The 23,443-nt window shown below is 40.4% G+C and overlaps 1 protein-coding gene and 2 long non-coding RNA genes across 5 annotated transcripts in view; 1 reads left to right on the forward strand and 2 right to left on the reverse strand.

Moving 5' to 3' along the window:
* Window positions 1-22,972, reverse strand: LOC107837465 (uncharacterized). The gene is made up of 3 exons (XR_001663469.1): window positions 22,962-22,972; window positions 9,515-9,521; window positions 1-378 (listed from the first exon to the last, which is right to left on the reverse strand). It is a non-coding gene; the product is annotated as an uncharacterized LOC107837465 (long non-coding RNA).
* zbtb16a (zinc finger and BTB domain containing 16a) overlaps window positions 1-23,443 on the forward strand; it is a 192,576-nt gene that overhangs the window by 75,945 nt on the left and 93,188 nt on the right. For all 3 annotated transcript variants that reach the window (XM_016676911.1, XM_016676910.1, XM_007562976.2), the window contains one exon: window positions 15,801-15,898. In XM_016676911.1, coding sequence (XP_016532397.1) covers window positions 15,801-15,898 — 98 coding nt within the window. The remainder of the gene's footprint in view (window positions 1-15,800; window positions 15,899-23,443) is intronic.
* On the reverse strand, window positions 1,374-3,916 carry LOC107837468 (uncharacterized). The gene is made up of 2 exons (XR_001663473.1): window positions 2,465-3,916; window positions 1,374-1,673 (listed from the first exon to the last, which is right to left on the reverse strand). It is a non-coding gene; the product is annotated as an uncharacterized LOC107837468 (long non-coding RNA).

Consider the following 23,443-nt stretch of genomic DNA (forward strand, 5'->3'; position numbering starts at 1 on the left):
CGCAGGTGTGTCATGAATTATGTAGCACTTGTAGTGGCAAGTCGATTTTTTTTTTTTTGTTACAGCTTTTAAAAACAAAAGTCTGACATCTGCTGTGAACGTCAGAACTAAATATAAAATATCATTTTTAGAAATGCATTCATCCAGCGTTCACTGGCTGATACAGATGTTCTGTAAGTCTTGAAAGGCATGTTTATTCTCATATTTGAACATAGATTGTCTTTACATGGATTACATCAAACAAAAACTCATTGCTGTTAATTTTGTTCCAACCCAACAATTAAGGGTATTTCCACTCCTCATAGTCCTGTAGACTCTGTTCGATTGGGGACAAAAGTTGCAACATTTGTTCCATTTTCAGCTGCTGCGGTTCAGTTTCTCACTGCACTGATCAAACCAACCAAACCCTTTGAGCAACCCGTTCCCTCCTCGCCTCTGGTGGCGCTGCTTCAAGAACCACTGAAGGAAACATGAAAACCTCAGAAGAAGACTCTGAGCGCCACTTCCTTCTTTATGAAATGTTAACAAAAATTGAGTGGTGTCAGATTTTAGTGGTTGTAGGATTTCTCTTTAGACTTTGGTAAAAGACCACAAGCTATTTCTCCTGCCAGCGCGAGACCCTCACATTTTGTTGTGGTAGTTTTTACACAGAGAGCCCTGCACTGTAGTCCACTTCCTGCTTTTGAAGTGGTCTTTGGTCCACTTGTTGTTCACATCCATTCACACTGTACCAGAGTTCACTTTAACCAAACTTGGAGCGTTTCGCTGAGTGGACCAGAGTCTGCTTTTTTGGTTGGGATTAGGTTTCAAACTAGAGTTTGAATAATGCAGACTAAACAGGGCGGATGAATGCCCCCTAAATCTAAAAATAAATAATTATGACAGAAAAAAAAGTATTGAGAATATTTATGTATTTAAATACCAATAGTTTAATCAAGAAATGCTAAAATGTCCATTTTATTTTCAATTACAAAACAAAAGAAATTTTCCACTTAAAATTTTCAGCAAGATTTCTATGTTACAATGATAAAAAATAAAAACATCACAGTTTCACTTAAAATGCAAAAAAAAAATAAAAATAGACGATCAATTAGTCAGGCCATCTGCTCAGGTAGAACCTGCAGTCAGCTGTGATCATGCATGTCGTAGTTTTTAAACAGCATAACTGAGACAGGGGGCGCTCTTTTAGGTTCCATATTTTGACTGTGTGACTGGCGATTATTTCCAAATGGCTGATATTGTCTTTCTGTTTTTTGAGGATTTTTTCAGCCAGCTGACTGGAAGGTTGCAGCATTGATTGATTAAAAGGACTTTAAAGGACAATGAAATGACTGTTTTAGAAGATTTTCAAACCTTTCATGCATTAAGCAGCAAAAAATTAGTAATTTTTATTGAAGCGGATTGCTGAATTTGCACGGCTTCCATCAGGAGATCATCAGAGTGGAGGCAGCCAGAAAGGTAAATAAACAAATAAACACGTTCACAGTCCTGGAGCAGAGCAGACCATCACAGCCTTTCTGCTGAGAGGGGAGCGCTTGTTTACTGCAGCCCCACAGAGCTGCGGGTGGGGCTGTTTGGGTCGCCCCTGGGTGCTGCCTGCTGCTCCTGGAAGGCGGACGTGCGGTGAATGACGGTGCACATGGCTTAGTGCCACCGCTGCCACCTGAACCTCCCTACACACACACAAACACAAACAGAGGAGTGTGTGAGGTCACAGACATCAAAACAACCTGCCTGCGGCCATCTCCAGTGTCAAAATAAGCCTCTGGAAGCTTACCTGGGTTTTTTTTTTTTTGTTTTTGTTTTTGTTCCCCACAGTATTAAATCCTTTTATTTCTCTCTGCATACACACTCACAGATTCTCCCTGAAACACACAAACACACCGCTGGCCTGCTGTTTTTTTCCTCACATTGTTTTTTTTTTCCTCCTTTTTCCAGCATTGGGAGGTCTGTACAGTAAATCAATCCCAGCGCCGTTGCATAATGGCGTCCAGAACACCAAAAATAATCACCCTGTCAGCTGGTCCCCTCTGGCTCTCGCTGACTCCCAAAACTAGAAATCACAAGGTCCCTCTCCTGTTTCCAGACAAACAGCCGTGTTTACACGGAGCCGTGCTACGGAGCACGCTCCGCGCTGTCGACGCCATGTGGACGGTGCGCCAGCGTTTCCACAGATAAGCAACATCTGGTCAACACGATGCTGCAGGAGGAGCGGTGTGCATTCTCCACACCGCTGGTGACGACATGCTAAAAGTCTCCAGTTCCATTTATTGGAGCAACGTGATCTCAGATATGATATAAGCTTATTATATGATAAGCATCTGTGTAATCACCTCAACCTGCCTGCTTTTGGTTATGCATTTTCACGGGGGAAGTATTAAGAGTTAGTGAAGGGTTAAAATATGCAGAATTCCTGGGATTCATCCAGGTTAGGAAACAGTTTGCACAGTTAATATAAACCTACCTTTACATAGCCCCATGCTGACCTGTCATATTGACCTGGAACCAGCAGCCAGGCTGGCGGTGAAGCTGAAACTCTGAAAACATGCTTGTTTTTTTTTATTTTATCTTTCATCCAGCTCAGGTTTGTTGTTGCTCCCTTTCTCCACTCTCCGCATTTAAGTGCTTCTTTTTCTTCATCTTCCATCGCACATGTTGCCGCCGTCTTGTTGCGAAACGCAGCTTTTATTGATGTAACAGGTGCTTAGCTCGACTGTGGCAGTCAAAATACCACATCTTCTCCTCTGTTTGGCTTTCAGAGTGGAAGCTAAAGTTAGACATCTTTGAGGTTTTTCTGCCAATTGATGGAAGGTGATGCCGATGCATAATGCATGAAGAGAGGGGGAAGACTTTGTCTGGCTGCTTTTTATAGACCACCAAAGCTCTCCTACGCCACACACACTTGCACTCGCACACACACGCGCACTTCTGAGGCACTCTGCGCTGTAACCTCTCACAGATCAAGAAGGCAGGAGGCATGAGAAGAAACAGGAGTCTAGCAAACTGGCAACATTGTCGAGAATAAAAAGGAGGAAAAAAGGAAACGACAAGACGAAACAGAAATGTCGACGCGCTATTTTCAGACGGCAGGGTCGTTTGATGCTCCAACCAAACGAGAAGCATGAGGGAGGGAGGGTGGTGGTGAAGGGTGGAGAGGGAGCAGCAGGGCTCATGTTTGTCTCAGAGATGGGCTTTAACAGAAATATTTTCCACATGCGATCCTTCATGCCCTCCTTCGTCTTTGTTCCAGCGCTTCGGCGAAGGTGTCTGCAGGTCTGGTTCAGATGCGGAAGAGGAAAACAAAACGAGGGAAGGCGGCGTGCATCGGGTTACTTGCAGGCAGAGCCCAGCTCTCCCCTGCCTCTCTCCGCTTTCAGCTGCGTTCTTTGCAAACACCATTTGCTGCTCTCAAAAGTGTGAAGTTATTTTCTCCCCATCCTTCTAATCCTTATTTAACCAGGCTGCTTGACTAAGTGCACGCTGTCATTTATAGTAATGACCGAGGGGAGAAGCTGCAGGGAACTGCACTCAGGCGCGCTCACACCTGTGTGCTGCCCTGAGCCGACGCGCAGCCGCAGCCCCCAACCTCCGCAGCTTTCAGATCCCTCACAAATCCCCTCACTGCGCAGCTGTCTGCAGGAGTCCTTCTTAAACGGTTTATAGAACGGACCACCTCAGTAAATGTTTTTAAAGTTTTTCCTGTTAACCGTATTAACACCCATTTTAAAAACAGTAAAATGGGACAGAATTTCTTTGGTTGTGCCATAAAAGACACCTCATTAACTGCAGAAAGAAAACAAACCTCTTATTGCCTGACTTTATGTACACTTGTATTTTAATGATATTTTAGTTTTCAAGGTGCAAGATTTGAGGAAAACGCCACATTGCATTATAATCATTGAATACTGAGATGGAGATTTTGATCTGAGATAAACCCAGATTTGAGCCGCTGCTTTTTCTTTCTCTTTATCACAATTCAAGCTGTGTATACCAATAATATGAGATAATTTGATTGAATCATTAAAAACTGCAAGTGAAGGTGTTTCACACCTATTAGTAAATGCAAAATTTTAAATAAAAATGCACCGATGGGGAAAAAACAACTTTTTTCTAGGTTCTCTATTTGAATTTTTTGAATTTAAGGTAAATCCATATTCTCCAGCTGCGTTGCCCCTCGACTCATATAATTGTGATTTCTATACAAAATCACAAAATAATTATGAATCATTTGCGTTAATAAACAAGCTGATCTAGGAGTCTGCAGTAATGCTGAAAGGAGCCCATTTTGATCGTTATTCCTGCATATTTACCACATAACTGAGAGCAAACTATCTTCTGAGTACCTCCAGTGGTGAGAGCTGCAGGTCTACAGAATAATATTCACAGAGTCCAGGGTAAGTAAAATGACAATGAAGTGGATTTTTGCAGCTCTTCAATGCTCTCTCTCAAACTATCAGCATTCTGTGTGGCTCATAATTTCTCTCCAGTTAAATTTTCTCCTGCCAGGCCGAGGATTTGTACGGCAGCCTTCAGGGTCACGTTCTGCTGTCGGCGTCACCCCTCACTGCATAAAATGACTTTGTTGGAGCAGGGAAGCACTTTGCAGTGAGTGGTGCTGTAGAAGACGGGAGGAAATGGCTCTGCTCGTTACACTGAGGGGCATTAAGGTGTGAATCCCACCTTCTAAGCTTTGGGGAATCCGGGAATCTGACTGGGATTAAGCTGAAATGGTCTTAACGCTGGGGAAGCACAATTAGCAGAGCCGTGTTTTTGATCTGCAGCATTAGAAGGAGTTTCTGCTAACCCTATTGCCTCCAAAGAGTTAATAATTGGTGCAGTTTTTAATTGTTACATCATGTTTTGTTCCTAAGCATGCGTTCTGTATTAATAAAACCAAGCTGTTTAGGAAACCTTTAATCAAAATGAAGTTATTCTCAAAAATCAAGCAGTAAACTCTACCCTCCACGTGTGAAAAAAATTCAAAAAGCTGCATTTTAATTAATGTGTGAGCAGTTAATTAAAATGGATGCATCTCACACAAATTGGAATATGATGGAAAAGTTCATTCATGTCATTAATTTGGTCTAATTGCTGAAACTCATGTACTGTAAGGATTTATGACACAGAGAGTGGCTCGTTTCATCTTCTCTGAAAGTTGGAATGTTAGCTTTAGACCAGGGGTCCCCAAACTACGGCCTGCGGGCTGGATCCGGCCCGCCTCCACATTTGGTCCGGCCCCCTGAACAATACCAGAGAGCATTCAGATTTTTTCTCATTTATTGTATTTTCCGGTTTATATGTGGATTTTTCTTCAACCACCAGGGGGCTCTTTAGCAGGAAGTGTGTCCTGTAAATTGTGGGGCGCATTGCTGCCATCTGTTGGACTTTTAGGGAACTACTTGACTTTTATGTTATTTAATCAGTACGGTTGTTTGCTAGCTGTAGAGCAGATGAACACACGTGTCTGTTATGAACGCCGCATTACAGGTCGAATTCTTCGATGCGATGCCTGTAAGTAGCAACTTATACTTCAAAACGAGTCTTTATGTTAACATATGAGAAATTAATATGTTATAGTTACATTCCCTCAATGGAATATATACTAGTCAGTGCCAGTGACCGTTTCACTCATGGGTTTTGCCCATGTGCTTTCTGGGTAAAAATCAATCGAGAAACGCAGTCCCCCCCCAACCCCCAACAATTTCCGACTCCCCACCAGATAAGGGAAAAGTTATTTGGCCCTCAAAGGAAAAAGTTTGGGGACCGCTGCTTTAGACCAATGAAAAAAATGACTTCAGTGCAAAATAACAAAGACTGTAGCAGTTCTGGCTCAGATCCTGTTTGACCTGCAAGTTGTTTTTCCTCAAAATTCTCTCCAGGCTGCAGTTGTACCTGCTGCTTGTTCACATGTTCCTACCACACCTTTTCCTTCCACTACATTTTCCATTGATATAAATTCAGAGCTCTTAAAATCAGCTTGTTTGTTGGTCAGTACCTGTCTGTTGGACAAGTTTTAAATCAACATGTGTATGTAGGCCATAACATTGTTTTGTTTCACAGTGTTCTCCTTTAAACTGAATTTTGAGTTTTTATGAGCTTTATGCCATAATGACTACAATTAATAGAAATAAACATTTGAAGTGAGTTTGCAATAAACCAGTTAAAATCACTCATTTTTAATAATGAGATGCAGCTGAGTGTTGGAGCCACATTCTGAAACTTCTCTGTTTTTAATCGATGTTCAGATGGATGAGAACAGTTGAGGTTGNCTGCTTTAGACCAATGAAAAAAATGACTTCAGTGCAAAATAACAAAGACTGTAGCAGTTCTGGCTCAGATCCTGTTTGACCTGCAAGTTGTTTTTCCTCAAAATTCTCTCCAGGCTGCAGTTGTACCTGCTGCTTGTTCACATGTTCCTACCACACCTTTTCCTTCCACTACATTTTCCATTGATATAAATTCAGAGCTCTTAAAATCAGCTTGTTTGTTGGTCAGTACCTGTCTGTTGGACAAGTTTTAAATCAACATGTGTATGTAGGCCATAACATTGTTTTGTTTCACAGTGTTCTCCTTTAAGCTGAATTTTGAGTTTTTATGAGCTTTATGCCATAATGACTACAATTAATAGAAATAAACATTTGAAGTGAGTTTGCAATAAACCAGTTAAAATCACTCATTTTTAATAATGAGATGCAGCTGAGTGTTGGAGCCACATTCTGAAACTTCTCTGTTTTTAATCGATGTTCAGATGGATGAGAACAGTTGAGGTTGTTGGCCGCTAATAAAGTCTCTAAGATTTTGGTTCTGGTTTTGAAGCTGTTGCTCCATTACTTTTCTTTCAGAACGATGTTTTATTTCAAACTAAAATCATAAGAATAAACAGTTATATAAAAAGCACTTAGCAGGCGGGAGGTTTCCTGGAAGCAACACGTTGATCGTTCTTACTGTGCAGCTTTGGTTGACTCTGGTGTATCTGAACAGTTTCTCCTCAGCAGTCTGAGCTATGATTTTCCTGCCACGCTGCAGTGAAGCTGTGAGCAGTGATGCAGCCGGGTCCATGTGGAGCAGGAGGAGAACGGGGTTCGCCTTGGTGGTGGTCTGAGACGTGGACTAAAAACATTCTCAGGATCATTTGGGAGCATTGGCGTGTCCCACCTCTGATTCGTGTCCTTCTCATTTTCTGTATCAGCCCAAACTCGGTTCTGGTGTTCTGGATCTCGCCCTTCACAGCCAGCAGCAATTTAGAAGCAGTATTTATTAACGGTGCACCGATTGGAGTTTTCTGGCCAATCCCAGATTACTGATCTTTAAAACCTCTGATCTGCTGAAATCTAAATGCAACTCCCTTATCTTCTTCAATTAATTTCATTGTTTTGACATTTTGTGTTTTCAGTTTTGTTCAGATTTAAGAAAACCCTGATTTTCAAAAGCTCCTTGTTAGCGTTTTGCAGGTCTAAACAATAATCTAGAAATCAATCTAGATATATACTTTTCTCTAAGTGTCTCAGGTCTTAAATTCAATTGAGTTTACTTTATTCATTAAGTGCTAACCAATTATATTCAATCCCATTTGGCCCAAACTCAATTCAGATCGGTCCAATTAATTTCATTATAACCTTATCCATTAGTCTGCTCCAATCCGACCAATTAGAACGCAATGCAGTTAAACTCAGAAGGTCAATTAATGCCAGATTTTTGCAGCAGTAAATCTTGCTAAGGAAGCATGTGGTGACTGTAGAGAGGAACAGGAAGAAGCCTACTAGATCAGACAGGAGACTCATTCTAGAATTAAACAAATTTACACAAAAATGTGAACATTTGCACAGAAACATAAAGATAGCACCTTGAAGAACCAATTTAGACAGTTTATCAGGGAGAAAAAGTTGATTTAGGGTTTAGTTGCTCTTCAGTGACATTAATGTTGCCATCAATGACGTCCAGGAAGTAAACATAAAAACGCCGAAGCCCAGAGCCAGGAGTACCTTCCATTAGGGTCCAGGGGGCAAGAGGGAGAAAGAACAAGACCAAACTTTGGATCATGTTTCTGGTTTGATTTTCATTCTCAGCTTTTCTGATCTGTAGAAATTAAAAAAAAAAAAAGTGGCTAAAACGGGAGCAGAGAAGAAGGTGAAATGACTAACCTGCACAGCGCCGTACAGATCTGAGGAATTCATCTGGAACTATTTTAGGTTAAAGGTTTAACATTGTGCCAAGATAATTTAGTTTTATAAGGTTTGCATTAATTCAGCTTTATAAAGTCTGGAACATTTTGTCTTAGACACTTTAAAAACAAAAAAAAAGAGCAGCTTTGTTCTGCCGTCTTCTGAAGTCTCCATCAGTCCGTTTTTGATAAAATGATGCAATTTTTTCTTCTGATTTTTTTTTCCTTTTTACAATCTGACAGGTTGGAGGCCGTAAACAGTCAGTGGGAGTGTAATATTTCTGCATGTCAAGCATAACCAATTGGATTTTAATTCGTCTGTATATACCTCATTATTGCTTGGAGCCAGTTGTCATAATTGCATTCATTATTAAAACTGAGCTGATATATCACCTCAGTATGAAATGTTGACGATGCAACATGTTCGTATTCATTAAAGGAATTTTCCTGCTGTTTCCACCCTGAACGAGAAGTGTAGCTGTTTTTCTCCGGAGCAGATTTCGCCTGCGGTTGGTGTCTGTATTATAAATAACTTAAAAAGGATGAAAATCTCCTCATTCTTCTGTCTGTTCTCCTTTCCTCCTGCCCTACCACTCATCTATGCTCAACACGAGTGCCTCGGCGCTTCGCGTGTGTGGCTTGAATTTCTATGAACGTCTCCCCGACGCGGGGCGACGGGGGCCGAGTCATTGATATGTGCAGCAGGACTCTGGATAAACAGCGTTACAGCAGCCTCGCCTGATACATTTAGATTGCGCAAAGACAGAGAGGCGGGATGACGGGAGGCCGGCGGAATTGGACGGATGAGATGACACCAAAGGGAGCCGCTTTCTCCTCCTCCTCCAGACAAAATGGATTCATGGCGCATCGATAGACAGGGACTGTGCTTTAGAGGACAACAAATAAATGAGGAGCTGTGTCAAGTTCTCGACTCCTATCTGTAGCGGAGATCAAACTCCTTCTACTTTCTTCTCGATCATCCGCTTGTTTTGTTTGTGGACCAAAAAGTCCTGTTGATAAAAGTCGCCCCTCTCGGCGTCTCTGTCGGGAAACCAAAATAAGAGGTGGCGGCTGCACACTGGGCCACTTACGGCTGCATTAGGATCAGCCACCCGACTGTCACTGAAACGCCTTGTGCATCATTTCAGCTCTGTTTGTAATGACGGGGAAGTCATGCAGCAACAGTCTTCCTCCACAGCGTGCTTTTATCTTCAAATGGACACTCGCTTTGTTCAGGCTCTTGTTCCTGCAATGCATTACTCCACTTACAGCAGCGTTTGAATGGAGCTTCGTTTGTAATGCAGTGCTTATTGGCCTGTCTTTCCTTTTAATGCCATTACAACGGCTTGTTACTGTTCTGCTGTTGTGTGGGGTAATTGGTTCCAGTTACTATTCTGTACTCATTCAAGCTGCAAAACACATTTGGCTTTACTTGGAGAGTCTACTGTCAAAAACAGTGACAGTTGATTGGACGGGCTTAGTCACTAACGAATTAGCAAGACTGTTTGCTGTTAAAATGTCCTCATAGTTCCTGTTGACAGAAACACAAAACAGCCATCCGTCTTCAGTTAGCATGACGTCATCTGTCTAAAATACCCGCCACCATGTTGAAGCTGTTTGTGTGGGAACAGTTTGGAGCAACAAGCAGACGATGTCTACCACACTTTTTTTTTTCCTTCCACTAAACCTTCCACCAGACAATTCAGACTGGTCAAAGTCAAACTGAATTATTTTAATGTTCTTACAGTCTTTGGAACAGCCAATGTAGTAACGAAGCTGAAGTTGGTATATGATTCACAGCATCCCCATGAAGCGCTGAAATAAAGGGATATTTCACCGTGTTTTGGTTTTTAAGTAATCTGGTCTGATTTTTACCAGATCTGGCTCGATGTTTGAAATACAACAGTGATCGAACCTAAACGGCACATTTCTAAACTGAGCACCATTTAAATAAACACAGACTTCTGCAAACCATTAAAAGTAGTTTAAAAAAATATTGACTGCACTGATTTCAAAAGATACATCTTAGAAAAGTTTAACCGCAACTAAATTTTTCTGCTCTAATTATTTTTTTTAAAACCTGGTTTGTAATTAATTTAACTGTGATTTGCAAATTTACTTAATACAGGGATTAATTTAAAAAAATATTTTCAAAGTCTCATCTTGTAGTTGTGTGAATGTTATTTCCCCATGAGCTCAACATGTGACGAGCCAATTAACTATCTGCCTAAGAAATCCAGTAATAAAGGAGAAGGTTGGTTGATGTGAGAGGTTAAACAGACTGAGGTTAAATTGACCACAAAAAAAATTGGTCAGTTTGATTGTTTGATTTTAAAATAGTTGTCCAATTAATTTTAAATGATTTAATTCCACATGATTGCAGATGAAAATACATGTCAGTTCTTATCTCAGTTAAGAACCAGTTTGGTTTTCCACAGTTGGAGCACAGGAGATCTCCGCCTGTTTGCGCTTCATCAATTTGTGGATTTTTCTGCGGGTTTTGCTTCGCTGCCTCTGTCAAATCACATTCTGGGACATCTAGATGATGAAAACCACCCAAAGACCATGAACTTGAATCATATTATCTTTATTGTTTGTTTTTATGTCTCTGTTTACGTTTTTTTCTTGTTTCATCCTGTCAGGCAGGTTACCTTATCTTACCTTAGTAGCTATCGTAAGAAAAAGAGGGCGGGTGGGGAGCCTGTGTGTGTTTCCTTCAGTGAATGTAGCAGTAGTTATGATTTATGCCCCGCCAAGTCCGGCGGCGATATGAGGCGGTTAAAAAATAAAAAAATAAAAAGGAAAAACTTCTGAATTACACGAGGCAAGCTGTTACGGCTCAATAACACGGGCCTGTAATCGGCTCACATTTCAGTCGCACACACAAGTGAAGTCAAACAGCCCTTGGTTGAGGCTGCGTTTTACGAGGAGGCACACCGCACGAGGTGATCAGCATATGTTCTGTTGACATAAATTTCAAATTTACTGCCGCTGTCAAAAGTGACTGTTGGACAAAGTTGATTATTAACTGAGTAAATGGCCTCAGAGAGTTTTATGAGAACTTCCTTAATGGCTACAGTCAGTCTGTTTCAAATCAGCCTCCGTCCCTCCCACCGCGCAGACAAAACACACACACGCACACACACACACACACACACACACACACACACGCACACACACACACACACACACACTCATGCACCTTCTGCTATATATCTCAGAAGCAAGACATGAGCAGACAATTATGGTGTGATTTGATTTTCTAATGTCTTTTAAAGATCAATAAATGAATCGAACTGGAAGCACCATTGAGGTCTTTTCATTAGCAAATATTGGTCCTTCCCTGGCAGTGCTGTCTGGAGGTTTGTTTGGGTTTTCCTCCTCACTTTGGAAAAATCTTGATTCAAGAATGTCCCATGACTGGAAAAGCGTCCAAGTGGAAAATAAACTTTGGAAAAATATTTGTATTTCCAGACTTTGTTCCTGATTCCGTCGTTTAAAATGTGAATCCCTCCGACTGTCTGTTTGATCATCCGTTCTGTGAGTTGACTTGATTACAGTGGACATTTTGGCAATAGTTTCACTCTACGTTTTGGATTTTAAAGTTTTTGTTCTTGACGGGAACCTACACCTTACATCTGTAATGTAGCTTTTATTCCTGGCGCGTAAGCCGGGCCAAGCTGCTAATGGTCCTAAACCCTACTTTTCAAAGACAGGATTATTTTACCAGGCGCTGTTTTCATTCTGTTCAACATCAAGAAATGTGCTGTTTCACTGAGCAGTGCTGGCTGTTGCTGTTAAATTTAACACACTCTCAGCTGCAGACAGAACCCTCTGCTCGTCAGCGCTACATTTAGAGAGCGAAAAAAGCAAAACGAAGCGCTGGTTCCACTTTGAGTGCCCTTAATAAGACCATCCATGCCTTATCGGTGCTCTGTCTGGGGGGCACAATGGTCAGATTGAGGCAGGACACAAAAGGCTTTAGAAAGTCTTTGTGCTCTGTGTGTGTTGCTGCCTGCCGCTTACGTGTGTTTCCCCTCTTATCGGCGTAAAAGTGAGTACCTCACGTTTGACCCCCTCTTGACGCTTTGCTCAGGTTGCTGTATCACCGGTGGAGATGGATGACCTACCATCTAAAATCACTCATTTCTGATGATTTCATCGCACACTACCTGCAACATGGATAATCACGGGACTCGGTTCAGTTAATTAGAGAAAATGTGCAAGAGCAGAGTACGAGTGCAGCTGTTTTGTTTCCCCCCCACAGGGAGGTGAGCATTCCCGAGTACGAGTGACAGTTGCTTATGTGGAATGCAATGTGGCTGTGACACGGCGGCTGAATGGTAGCACTATGTTTGCAACTGCAGCTGTTGGACATGTAATATGTCTGAATCCACACTTCCTCACTGTCTGATTCCTCTGCTATGGTATTCTGATTGAAACTGGAGTAGAGGGTTTAAATTGCTGACATGGTGCTGCTATAATTCAATAAAACATCAAATATATCCTATATCTAGTTCAAGTATTATGGTGTCCTGGTAGCGAGTGATGGTAGAATGGAGCTGGAGAGAGATGCATCAGGATCTGATTTATAGAAAAGCAAATGTTGCTCCTCTTCTTTAACTGTGTTTCCATTGATGTCCTTTTTTGGGGGGGCATTTCGAAGAATCACATGAGAAAAGATTAATGGAAATGACAAAATTTGAAAAAAAAAAAAAGTTCTCAATTTTGCCATGTTCAATGGGTTTGAATCGAATGCTTACGATCTTTGGTGACGGGTAGTGTCTCTCATGAAACTTGTTCTCATTGGGGAGGTTGGACCAAGAACAAACTGGATAAACGAAGATGATTCTTAGTGTGCTTCAAGCAGAATGGTTAACTTTGGTTCCCCTCATGGAGCCTGGCCTGGCCTGGCGCTGGGAGTTCACCAATGAGCACCTAGTGGTGGAACCCAAATGACATCAGGAGGCTGCCTCCACATGGATCCTCAGCTGCTCGAGCTCAACTTGAGGTCAGATGCCGTATGAGCCGGGTGACATGACTTGGATCTTCCATACATGCTAGTCTGTGGTGGGTGGACCCTTGTCTATTTGCAGCTCAGTATTTGTGGATTTTTTTTGGTAGACTGTGACTACAAACTACTCAAGGAAAAATTGCCTGCCCATGAATGTCTTTCATACAGCATATCAAAAATATAAGGAAAAAAAAAACAAAAAACGACAACTTGGGAAGCTGAAATATGTCGGTGTAATGCTACTTTAGATAATATTAGGTGTCATTTACAAAGCAGCCAATCCATGAACATCATTCATCTTCCTTGGCACTGATTGGCTGTATTCTCAAGAGCAGAAACAAGATTGTGGATGTTAGCTTCTGTGCTAATGCTTAGCCTTAGGCGGTTTACGTTGTGTGTATTTTTTCATACCAAAGTATATTTGGTATTTGAACTATTATCATATTCCTTCTCCATATAACTATTTCTCTAAAGATTTTGTCTCCTCCTTTTTCGGGGACAGATTTAGTATTTATAGAACATTTCATCGACTTGAATCTTCCCAACAGCAGTCACTCTATTCAAATTTCAACCACAAAATGGTTACCCTGACTTATGTGTCCTCTTAGCATTTTCTCATCCAGTTTCAAGGCTTTTATGCAGCAATTAATTGAGAGGACTCTGCTTGGCCGCTTCAACTCCTGCAGCCACCTCAGGGGAAAGCGCTATAATCTCTGCCTGTCTTTGTCTCGTCACTGCGCTTGTCTTCCTCCGTCTGATTTGAGGTGCACAAGAAAGCTGTAAATCAATTTGCATTCGACATCTGACATCAATCAGTCATGTTTTGGGAGAGCAGCACCACCTCCTCCTCAGAGACTTGGAGAGCCGGCGTGATGGATGGCTGTCATCTCGCCCAAGTTGAGCGGATCTCTTATCAAGGGCATTGTTTCCCCAAGAACTCGCTCGGCTGATCGGTCTCTGCCACCCAACTTCACAGAGGGATTGTGAAATCTGTTTGACATTGTCATTTTTTTCTCACCTGAACGTTGAATCATAAGCCTTTCCTTTTCATGTTGCGATTTTGGTTTCGCCAGCTGTCTTGGTTATGATTCCCCCAATATGATCTAGCAATGTGAGACGGTGACCTGTGATGAAGATTAAACTCTGAAAGTGCACCGTCTTGACAGTCATCTCATTCGTGGGCGTGCGAGTGCTGCCGCTCTCAAGATGAAGCATTTGAAGTATTTAGGAGGCTTAAGGCTCCGTGGCAGTTGTTTGGCAATTCTTGTCACCTTAATTGCTTTAGAGCGCTGTTTTAGATATCGCTCAAGAATAATATGCTTTTCACTGAGCCGTGGGGTCCTTGAGGATTTCGCAACACAGGCGGTTTTTAGTGTTAGGTCTGTTATTTAGTTACCTAACCTTCAAGGCCTTTACCACACAATCAAATATTGACCCTTCGTTTTGTCTGACCTCATGCACCTAAACTGCCTGTCAGCCTAATGACTGTCCATTTGGAAATAGACGATTTATTGTCAATCAGGGATTGACCCTTCTCCTAAAGCTGTTAGCTGTCCTGCAACTTTGCGTGAGGGAAGCATTCTGATTCAATTTACTGCAGCCTTGCTTGAATTTTGCTTTGACAGTTTCCAGTCGAGCTCCACTGACCTGTAGTTGTTGAACTGAGTGTTATTTTTATCTGCTGATGAAAGTGCAACATCATCTCACAAAATAACAAAGCTCCCAAAAAAACAAACTTAAAGTGACTCCATTAGAGATCAGAGCATGTCCTGCACATAGAGTGCTGAACTTTTTGCCACTTTGAGTTCGAAAAAAGGTTTTACTGTTTTTTTTTTTTTTCTTTGTTGAACATCTGGCTTTTTCAAGTGAAAACTGGAGCAGTGTGTTGGAGCCATTTTCAATCTGCCTTGTCCACTTTCTATAATCTGCTCATTGTGTTTTGTCAGAAAGATGGTCATGTGACTAATAAGTATTTACTATGAGATTATTGGTTAAAATTACTTTGGTTTGATCAGGAGAGATAATCTGATCATTGAGTCAAGGGTCAGATTTCTAACCAATTAAAATGAGGTTTAATCCAAGATACTTTGATAATTAAGATACTTAATTCCAGAAAAAGAATTAGAATAAACTTGGAATCCAGAGACTCTAGTTTATTAATCACTCTTTATCTTATTTTTTAGAAACTGTAGATTACTCACTATTTAGACCAATATTATGCTACTTAGATTAATTTTTAGATTATTATGCAGAGAGACTCCTATTATTGCAACCCAGAAAATGAATTAGAACGAACTTAGAATCCATTTCTGGTACATTTTTAAATTTCTTGAGTGAGATGTGATGTGTTGCTCTTTTGAGATCTTTGGGCCTACTTCGTGTTGTCTTGATTCTTCATGTCTGACAGTAATCAAGTTATCTTGACTATAGATGTAGGTGCAACAAAAGAAATATGTGGAGAAAAATATACTTTTTGAGCAGATATTGATGAAATGTTATGGTTCAAGGTTGAAACTGAATTCTAAACCAGTTGACTTGCTTGTAAAGCTGATCCTGTTGCAATTGACTCTCTTACCAATGGGGTACAGTTGGTATAACTGTTTTTTTTTTTTCTCTCGTTTACAGAAAGATGCACAGTGGAATGAAGACCTACAGCTGTGAGCTTTGCGGGAAGAGCTTTCTCGACAGCCTCCGTCTACGGATGCACTTGCTCTCCCATTCAGGTACCGATAAAATAAACACTATTATAGATCTTGCACTACAGCCAAGAGCATTGAAATTATGGGACCAGTGCCATCGCCACTGCACACAGCAGCGATCCACTCATGAAGCAATTATTTTACCAAAACAAATGTTAAATCACTTATTTCATCAGCTTTGAAGGAATTACAAATGATAAACGTATAAAACTCACTGTGCCTTTATGTTGATGCTTTATTACAAGGAAGAAAAGGGGGGAAAAGAGCAGTAGAAAGTGGTTAAAAATACTTCAAACAGCAGGCATAAATCACATTTTGGACAATTCTTTAAAGCGGGGGTGTCCAAACTTTTAGCAACGAGGGCCAAGGATGGCCCAGAATCTTGATGGTGTACAGCATCACTAGGTCTTTGAAATATCTTGCTTTTGCAGCACGCGGGTGTTGTAGAGAGATTGTAGACATAGATAACGATGACATCCTGGAAGCTGAACAAACCAATGAGTGCCGCTGACTAATGAGCTTCCTGTAATGTTGAGCCGCCCTGAGCCTCATCACCATCCAGTCTCCCTACACCTCTGGGGCTTTAAACGTTATAAGATGAACTGACGTCTGGTCCTCAACCACATGTAGTTTTAATTGTTTTTTTTAAGGGGCTAACAGTTCCCCAATTCCCTTCCTCACGGACTATGAAATCAGTAAAAGCCAAAGACTTAAATGCCTCAATTTAAACATCAAGGTGCTTAAGTTGTCCCTGTTTGGGACACAGCAACGTCCCCAACCCTCCCACTTCTCAATCCTGGATTCTGAAGAGAATAATTACAGGAATCATTTGTTTGTTTGTGTCTCACCAGCAGTTTAACAGTGACTGACACTGATGCTGACAGCCTTGCTATGTTTATGACAAAGATGAATGACAAACTCACGCTGTGCCAGTGAATTGGCTCAGCACACAGCTCAGTGTGTCACAAGCAGAAGTTGCTCCGAGCAAATATTCACTGTTTATTTTTAAATTACATCCCGTTTTCACAATCCTCACTGCGCAAACATGTGACAACCAACCTCCCACCTACCCCCCTCCACACACACACACACACACACACACACACACACACACACACACCCCCACACACACACACACACACACACACACACACCACCACTACCAACCCCCCGCCCCCAGCCTCTCAATCACTTGTCAGAGCAAAAAGAATGAAGCTCTGCAACGGAAAGCAAATAGTTTACAAATGATTATGTTCCTGTCTGTCATTACTGTATACTTCTCCTCTGATCAACTGAGAGGCATTTTTAAGGCTGTTAATATATGTTCATTATTGAAACTATATGTTTTAGATTTACTTTTAATTGTTTTACTTTCTACAAAAGTTTTAGAATCCTTAAACACCAAGACTCCCAAATGTTTGATCTCGGTGCACCGATTGATGATTTTGTAAAGCTATGATCTGCCAATATCAATTTTTCTGGATAAATAGACGATTGCAAAAGTCTGTTTTTTTTATTATTATTATTATTATTAGTTTAAAGTCAAAGTTCAAGAACTTTCCCTTTCTTCATCACTGAAAATCTACTTGCACAGTAAAATTCTAATTGGATAAAAATAACACATCAGATATTCTCCTTATTAAAAACATATATCAAAAGAAGTAAAAAAAGATTTGAATTAACTATTGCGTTTTAGATTGGTAAATAAATTACTGATTTAATGCAAAATATTAGAAGCCCTAAATCACCCTAAATAATAATAATAACCCTAAATCAAAACATTTTGTCACAGAGACCTGCAGCGGTGAGGCATGGTGGGTTCACTCACTGGGAGAAAAATGAACATCTCTGGTGCAGAGATCTGTCATCACGGAGCCATGCTAATGAATTTGTAGTCTAGAGAACTTCTGCTAATGAAAATACAAAATTCAGTTTAGCATACTGCATTGGATAAATAATAAAAAAAAAAGATTTTTAATGCAGAAACGAGTGCCCTTTGAAAAGTTTGCCTGGGTTCTGTAATGTATCTGCACTTAGTGCTCGGTCAGAGCTCCTTTTGGATAAATTACTGTATCTGTGCATCATTGCTGCTGTCGCTTTCCAAATGATATTTTCTTCCAACTAAACTTTCTGTAAGTCATAATCAGTAAAATGACAGGAATAAATGATTAAAATATGTCTCTGGGTTTAATGAATCCATATGAGTTTTTAGTTTTTAAAATGAATTGCTGAAACAAAATATATTTTTGCACCAGAATAGTAACCCAAAATGAAAATAGTGTTACCTTCTGTATTTTGTGTTATTAATGTTTCTTTTCAGTGATTTAAAGAACATTTTCAGTGATTGTTTCCGTTCATGTCATGTTTTTTCTCTTTTCATTTGCTAATTAAAAATCACTAAATTTATTGTAGAGATGATGCTGCACATTTCATAAGGAATGCTTTAGACACTTATCCCTTATTCTTATCCTATGAGGTAACAATAAGGAATATTTGTATCTTTTTTTGTTTATTGTGAAGCTTCAGGAAGGGCTTTGACTCGAACATGTATATCAACAGGTTGATAATGAGTCAGAGTTTAAATCTGCTGTCATTGAATGAAAGTGATGATCAAGTGGAAAACAGAACGGTGAAAACTCGAGGAAGAACCGCACGCCCCACCATGAGCGGAAGATGTGGGCAGTGTATTTTTAGCATCTGTGGCAGCAAGTGCACAAACTTTTTCTTTGGCTTCTTTTTTCTTCTTCTTCTTCTTTCCTCTTTCCATGCAAGGCTGTGTCGATGCGCGATATCAACCTGTGCTGTTGCACACATCACTGTTGATTCATCGCCGCTTTGGTCTGGAGTGAAAGGCAAGCCGAGCGCTTCAGTCGAGACGGGCGACGGTTAGGGAAGAGACGGCGCAGAGACAGAGCCTCTCTGATACTCTTTGTTGTCTTTTTCTTTTGTATTTTTCTTTTTTTTTTTCTTTTTTTTTTTCTTTTTAGCTTTTTTTTTATTCCTCTTCTGCTCCTCCGCCTCCACCGTTTGACTCTCAGGGCTTTATCTGGGTCTGACACCACGTCTGGATTTTGATCATGTCTCTTTGTAATGACGACACCTCACCCAGTCCCAAAACCCTCAGCTTGAGCCTGTTTCCTCCCCTCCGAACCACCTGCCCCCACCTCTCCTCCTGTCGCTATACTCCGTCAGCTCGCTTCACAAAAGCCAGAATATTGTGGAGATGAGGCGAGAGGCTTGTTGGTATGCGCGGCGCGTTGTGGATGTGGAGCATTTCAGACACCGCTGCCTTGCTCGCCCTGTCTCTCTCTCTCTCTCTCTCTCTGCCTGTCTTCCTGTCCTTCTGTCTGTCTCTCCCTCAGCTTGTTGTAGCTACAGAAGATTTGGCAGCTCGCCCGTCTGGGCAGCGTGCCACCTCTGAGGGTACAGTATGTACAGTCTACCTTCTGCCAGCTATTTCATTTTTGTTTTCCCCTCGCCTTGTTCCGTCTCAGGCCACGTGTTTGGTTTTTTTCCCTGTTAGCATTGTTTTTATCTCCACATGCTGTTTAATGTTTGACAGGCTGCGTGGAGCCAAGGCCTGCATGTAGAGGGCGGAACTCAGAACATTAGCTTGCAAGTAATTTTTACAGTGCTGCTTTGCAAAAGTATTCAACTTTTTCCCATTCCATTACAGCCACAGAGTTTGAGATCAATGAAGTAGCATTTAATGTTAGGTTTCAACATCCATCTCTGTCACTGCTGAGCAGAAGCATTCCCAGAGCCTGACGCTGCCACCACCATGCTTTACATGGATTGTTTTTTTATACACTTGAAATTAAGAATTTATTCTCAACAAACTTACCCTGCTAATATAAAATAATACAAATACAACGTGTGAGATGTGTTCAGCAGTTTTAATTTACTGCCCACATACAATTGAAATCAAAAAACACATTCCTCCCTTTTTTTTCTCTCTTTCTGAAGTCAAATCAACCAAATTTAGACCAGACACAATTTGTCTTCATTTAGGGATGTCAGGTTAAAGTGGCTTGAGTATAAACTTATTAAAAAAAAAAAAAAACTTCTTTCTGTGTTGTTTTCCTTCTTTTAAACTCAGTGTTGGTTTACAAAGTGAAATATTTTACAGTTGGTGGTTGGCAGTGTTGTGGTACTCGAAGTTGGTCTTGGTCTTGACTTGGTCTCGGACCCTAAAAGTCTTGGTCTTGTCTCGGTCTCGGGTTAGGTGGTCTTGAACACAACACTGGTGGTTGGTGTGAAAAAGTTAATTTGTATAGCACATTAATCAGCAACAAAACAGCTCAAAGTGCTTTATATCACAAAACACAGAAATATAAAGTCATAAAAGACACCAGACAAGAGGTATGAATACTTATGCAAGCCACCATAAGAGGATTAACACTTCTGTTTCTCCTTCTGTTTTTTCAGATTGTTTTAGAAAATACCAAATTTTACTCAACTTTGTTGCAAAGTGGGAGGGCGGTCATTAAATATTGAGACAGATCTGGAACAGTTTCAGAAAATCTGCCAAATAGGGCACTTTCCTCTGGAGGACGTGCCTTCAGTGCATCTTCCAGTTACATTTTCAAAGACTTGCGGTAGAAAATTATTTTTTATTTCTAAATATAATGGGTACACATCTTTTAAACTCCTTAATCTTTGTGGAAATTTGTCAGTTTAGTCTTTATTTCAAACAAGATCAAAAAAGGTCTACTTATTAAAGGATGTACATCTAAATTAAAGTGAAATTGTAGACTAAATCGGGGTTGAATTTGGTCAAGAAAATAAAAACATAGCAGAACTCTAAATCAAGCATTTCTACTAATCTCCAGGAACCGAATCTTGACATGTTAAAGCCACCAAATCCCTGCCACAGCTCCGATGGTTCTACAACGCTGACTTCATTATGCAAACGCACATCTTGATGTGGCATGTTCAACTCCACCCTGACCTAAAAATGGCTGCCGTGCCTTGAAAAGGGCTCGTCTTTTGGGTAATTGTTGATGTTACACAAGTCAGAAGTGTGTTTATCTTTAAAATAGCTTCTTTTTTTTATGAACCCAATGCAGTTTTTTTTTTGTTTTTTTTTTAGTTCATTTTCAATACACTGTTCTTGGTAACTTTCTACCCATGTATTAAGTTAAATTATATTTTACTTTTTAATTAAGAGTATAATACTGTGAAGGGTAATCCCCTTGTATAACTAATACCCATTTGCTAGAACTGACGATGAGTCCTTAACGTCACTGTGGGGGAGTTTTGACCCACTATGCTTCGTAGAACTGCTTTAATTCAGTCACATTGAAAGAATAACAGCACCTTCATCCAAATTAAGGCTGGGCTTTGACTAGGCCATTCTAAAACAGTAATCTGGGTTTTCTTGAGTCATTTAAAGGTGAAGTGGCTAATTACTTTAGATTATCAGTATTTTGTGTGAGAGAGCAAAAATCATGGTTCCACCAAGTTTTTGATTGTACAGAAATCAGGCCTGAATGTGGTTATTGAAATTTAAATCAGATTTCTAAAAATAACTCTAATAATTAGACTTGGATTAGGTGATTACTATTCACATTGAGCCAGTTTGGTTTGTGTTGTTTTCTCTTACTAAATCATGATTTAAAAACTTCTTCTTAGATTAAAATTAGTGTGATGATCTGAATAACTTAAATGGAGCACTTTTTTCTTTTTTTGAAGTGCTGTATCGTATCTAGATTACTACGTTTAAAGACTGGAAAGCCAGATGGTTTTTGGTGGCTCATCTTGTTTAATCAATCTCATAATCTAGATGCTCAATACATAGTAAAATGCTGGCTGATCATTTACCTATAATAAAAGAGGGAAGTGTCCATGTAGGCATTGAAGGTGAAACAGATTTTTGTTTAAAGGAAAATCTACCAGAACAGATCTAGCCTCAGCCAGCTGTTTGACTTGGCTCCAAAGTGCCAATTCACTCTTCTAATCTGATCCCACTCAGAGTTTAAGAGCAAAATGGCCCAATAAATGAGAACATTTCAATAAAAAACAAAACAAAAAAAAAATGCTGTGAATTCACATAAATAAGGTGGGAGGGTCAGCCTTCCTATTGGGCTTTGCCTGTTTCCTTCTCCGTGGCGCTTTTGTCTGGCTGTTTCGGCGCTCGGCTTGGCCGGTCGGCTGTTTTGGCGCAGTGCCGGCTCTTCCCTCTCAGTGATGACGACATATTTGTGCCGGCAGGTCTGGATGTTCTGCCAGCATTCCAGCATTTATGATCGCTCGCAGATGTGAGTCCAGGAACACACTGTACTGTACCCAAACCCAGAAATTAATGAAACTTGACTGCCTTCCAGGCCACAAATTCCTAAATGTGCGTGTGTGTTTGTGTGTGTGTGCGTGTGTGTGTCTGCAGTGTGTATGCATTAGTGAGACGAGAGTCGGGGGAATCGAGGGGGTGGGCTGCTATTAAAAGCAAGTAGCAGGAAGAGAAGTGGATCAGAACAAAAAAAAATGAACCAAATTGTTTAGTGGTTTGCATTAACTTTTTTTTTTTTCACAGCTGATTTTTGTCTCCTGAATCGACTCCAACTCTCTGAGTCCTGTGCAAAAGTTCTGAGTCAATGAGTCAAAACTTTCAACATTTCTACCAGAACTTGAACGTTTTTTTTCTTGTTTGTTTTTTTTTTTTCATCGGACTGGATGGTTTTAAAGTCCTCACTCAAATATGTTGGATTCAGGTCTGAACTTTGATTAGGACATCGCAATAGATGGAATGATTTGAATTTAAACTCTGAAAGCAACCCCCATCAGGATTTCTTTCAGTTCCCTGAGTTGTGGATCTCTGCAGCTCCTCCAGAGTTAATGAATGGCTTTTGACTGTTTCTCTGTTTGATGCTCTCTTCATCCAGCTTAGTGCAGCAGAACATTAAATGTTTTAGCAAAATGTGTCACATGTCAATACAAGAACCTAACTTAGCACTGATGTTCGAAGGAGCTTGCTTTGTTGATAAAAACTACTGAAAAATTCAAGATGGCAGCCATTTTTGAAGATGGTCATTAAGGAAAATTTGTTCTTGCACTATATTTCCCAATATGTCTCGTAGATAAATACTACTGGTGTCAAATCATACATATTTGGACTCATAGAAATCATATTTACCTTTTCTTTTTTTCAAAATGTCCATCTTGGTTGTCATGGAAAATATATTTTTACACTAAAATCGCCAATCAGATGACTGTTTGGTGTCAAATTGGGGCCTATGTAGTTTGAAACCATAGAAATCACATTTTCTTGATCTTGTGTTTCATTTCTCTAGTGACTATTTTCAATATGGCCGCCTTCGTTGTGATGGAGAATGTGTTTGCTCTAAAATCCACAGTTTTTGCTGATGGTGGCCATAGCTACCTAAAACAGCATCTGATTTTGCTATATTTTTTTACCTTAAAGTTGTATGAGTAGGATGACCAAAGCCCAAAACATATGATGTAAAAATGGGTAACATTTTATGGCAATAATTGCCATAAAAGGCTCAAAAACTGCGGCTATCTTGAAAAATGGCCTTCATCCTGAAATTCAAGTGGCTAACGGGAAATATG

This window comes from Poecilia formosa, unplaced genomic scaffold, assembly GCF_000485575.1.
Source record: "Poecilia formosa unplaced genomic scaffold, Poecilia_formosa-5.1.2 Scaffold143, whole genome shotgun sequence".
Classification (NCBI taxonomy): Eukaryota; Metazoa; Chordata; class Actinopteri; order Cyprinodontiformes; family Poeciliidae; genus Poecilia; species Poecilia formosa.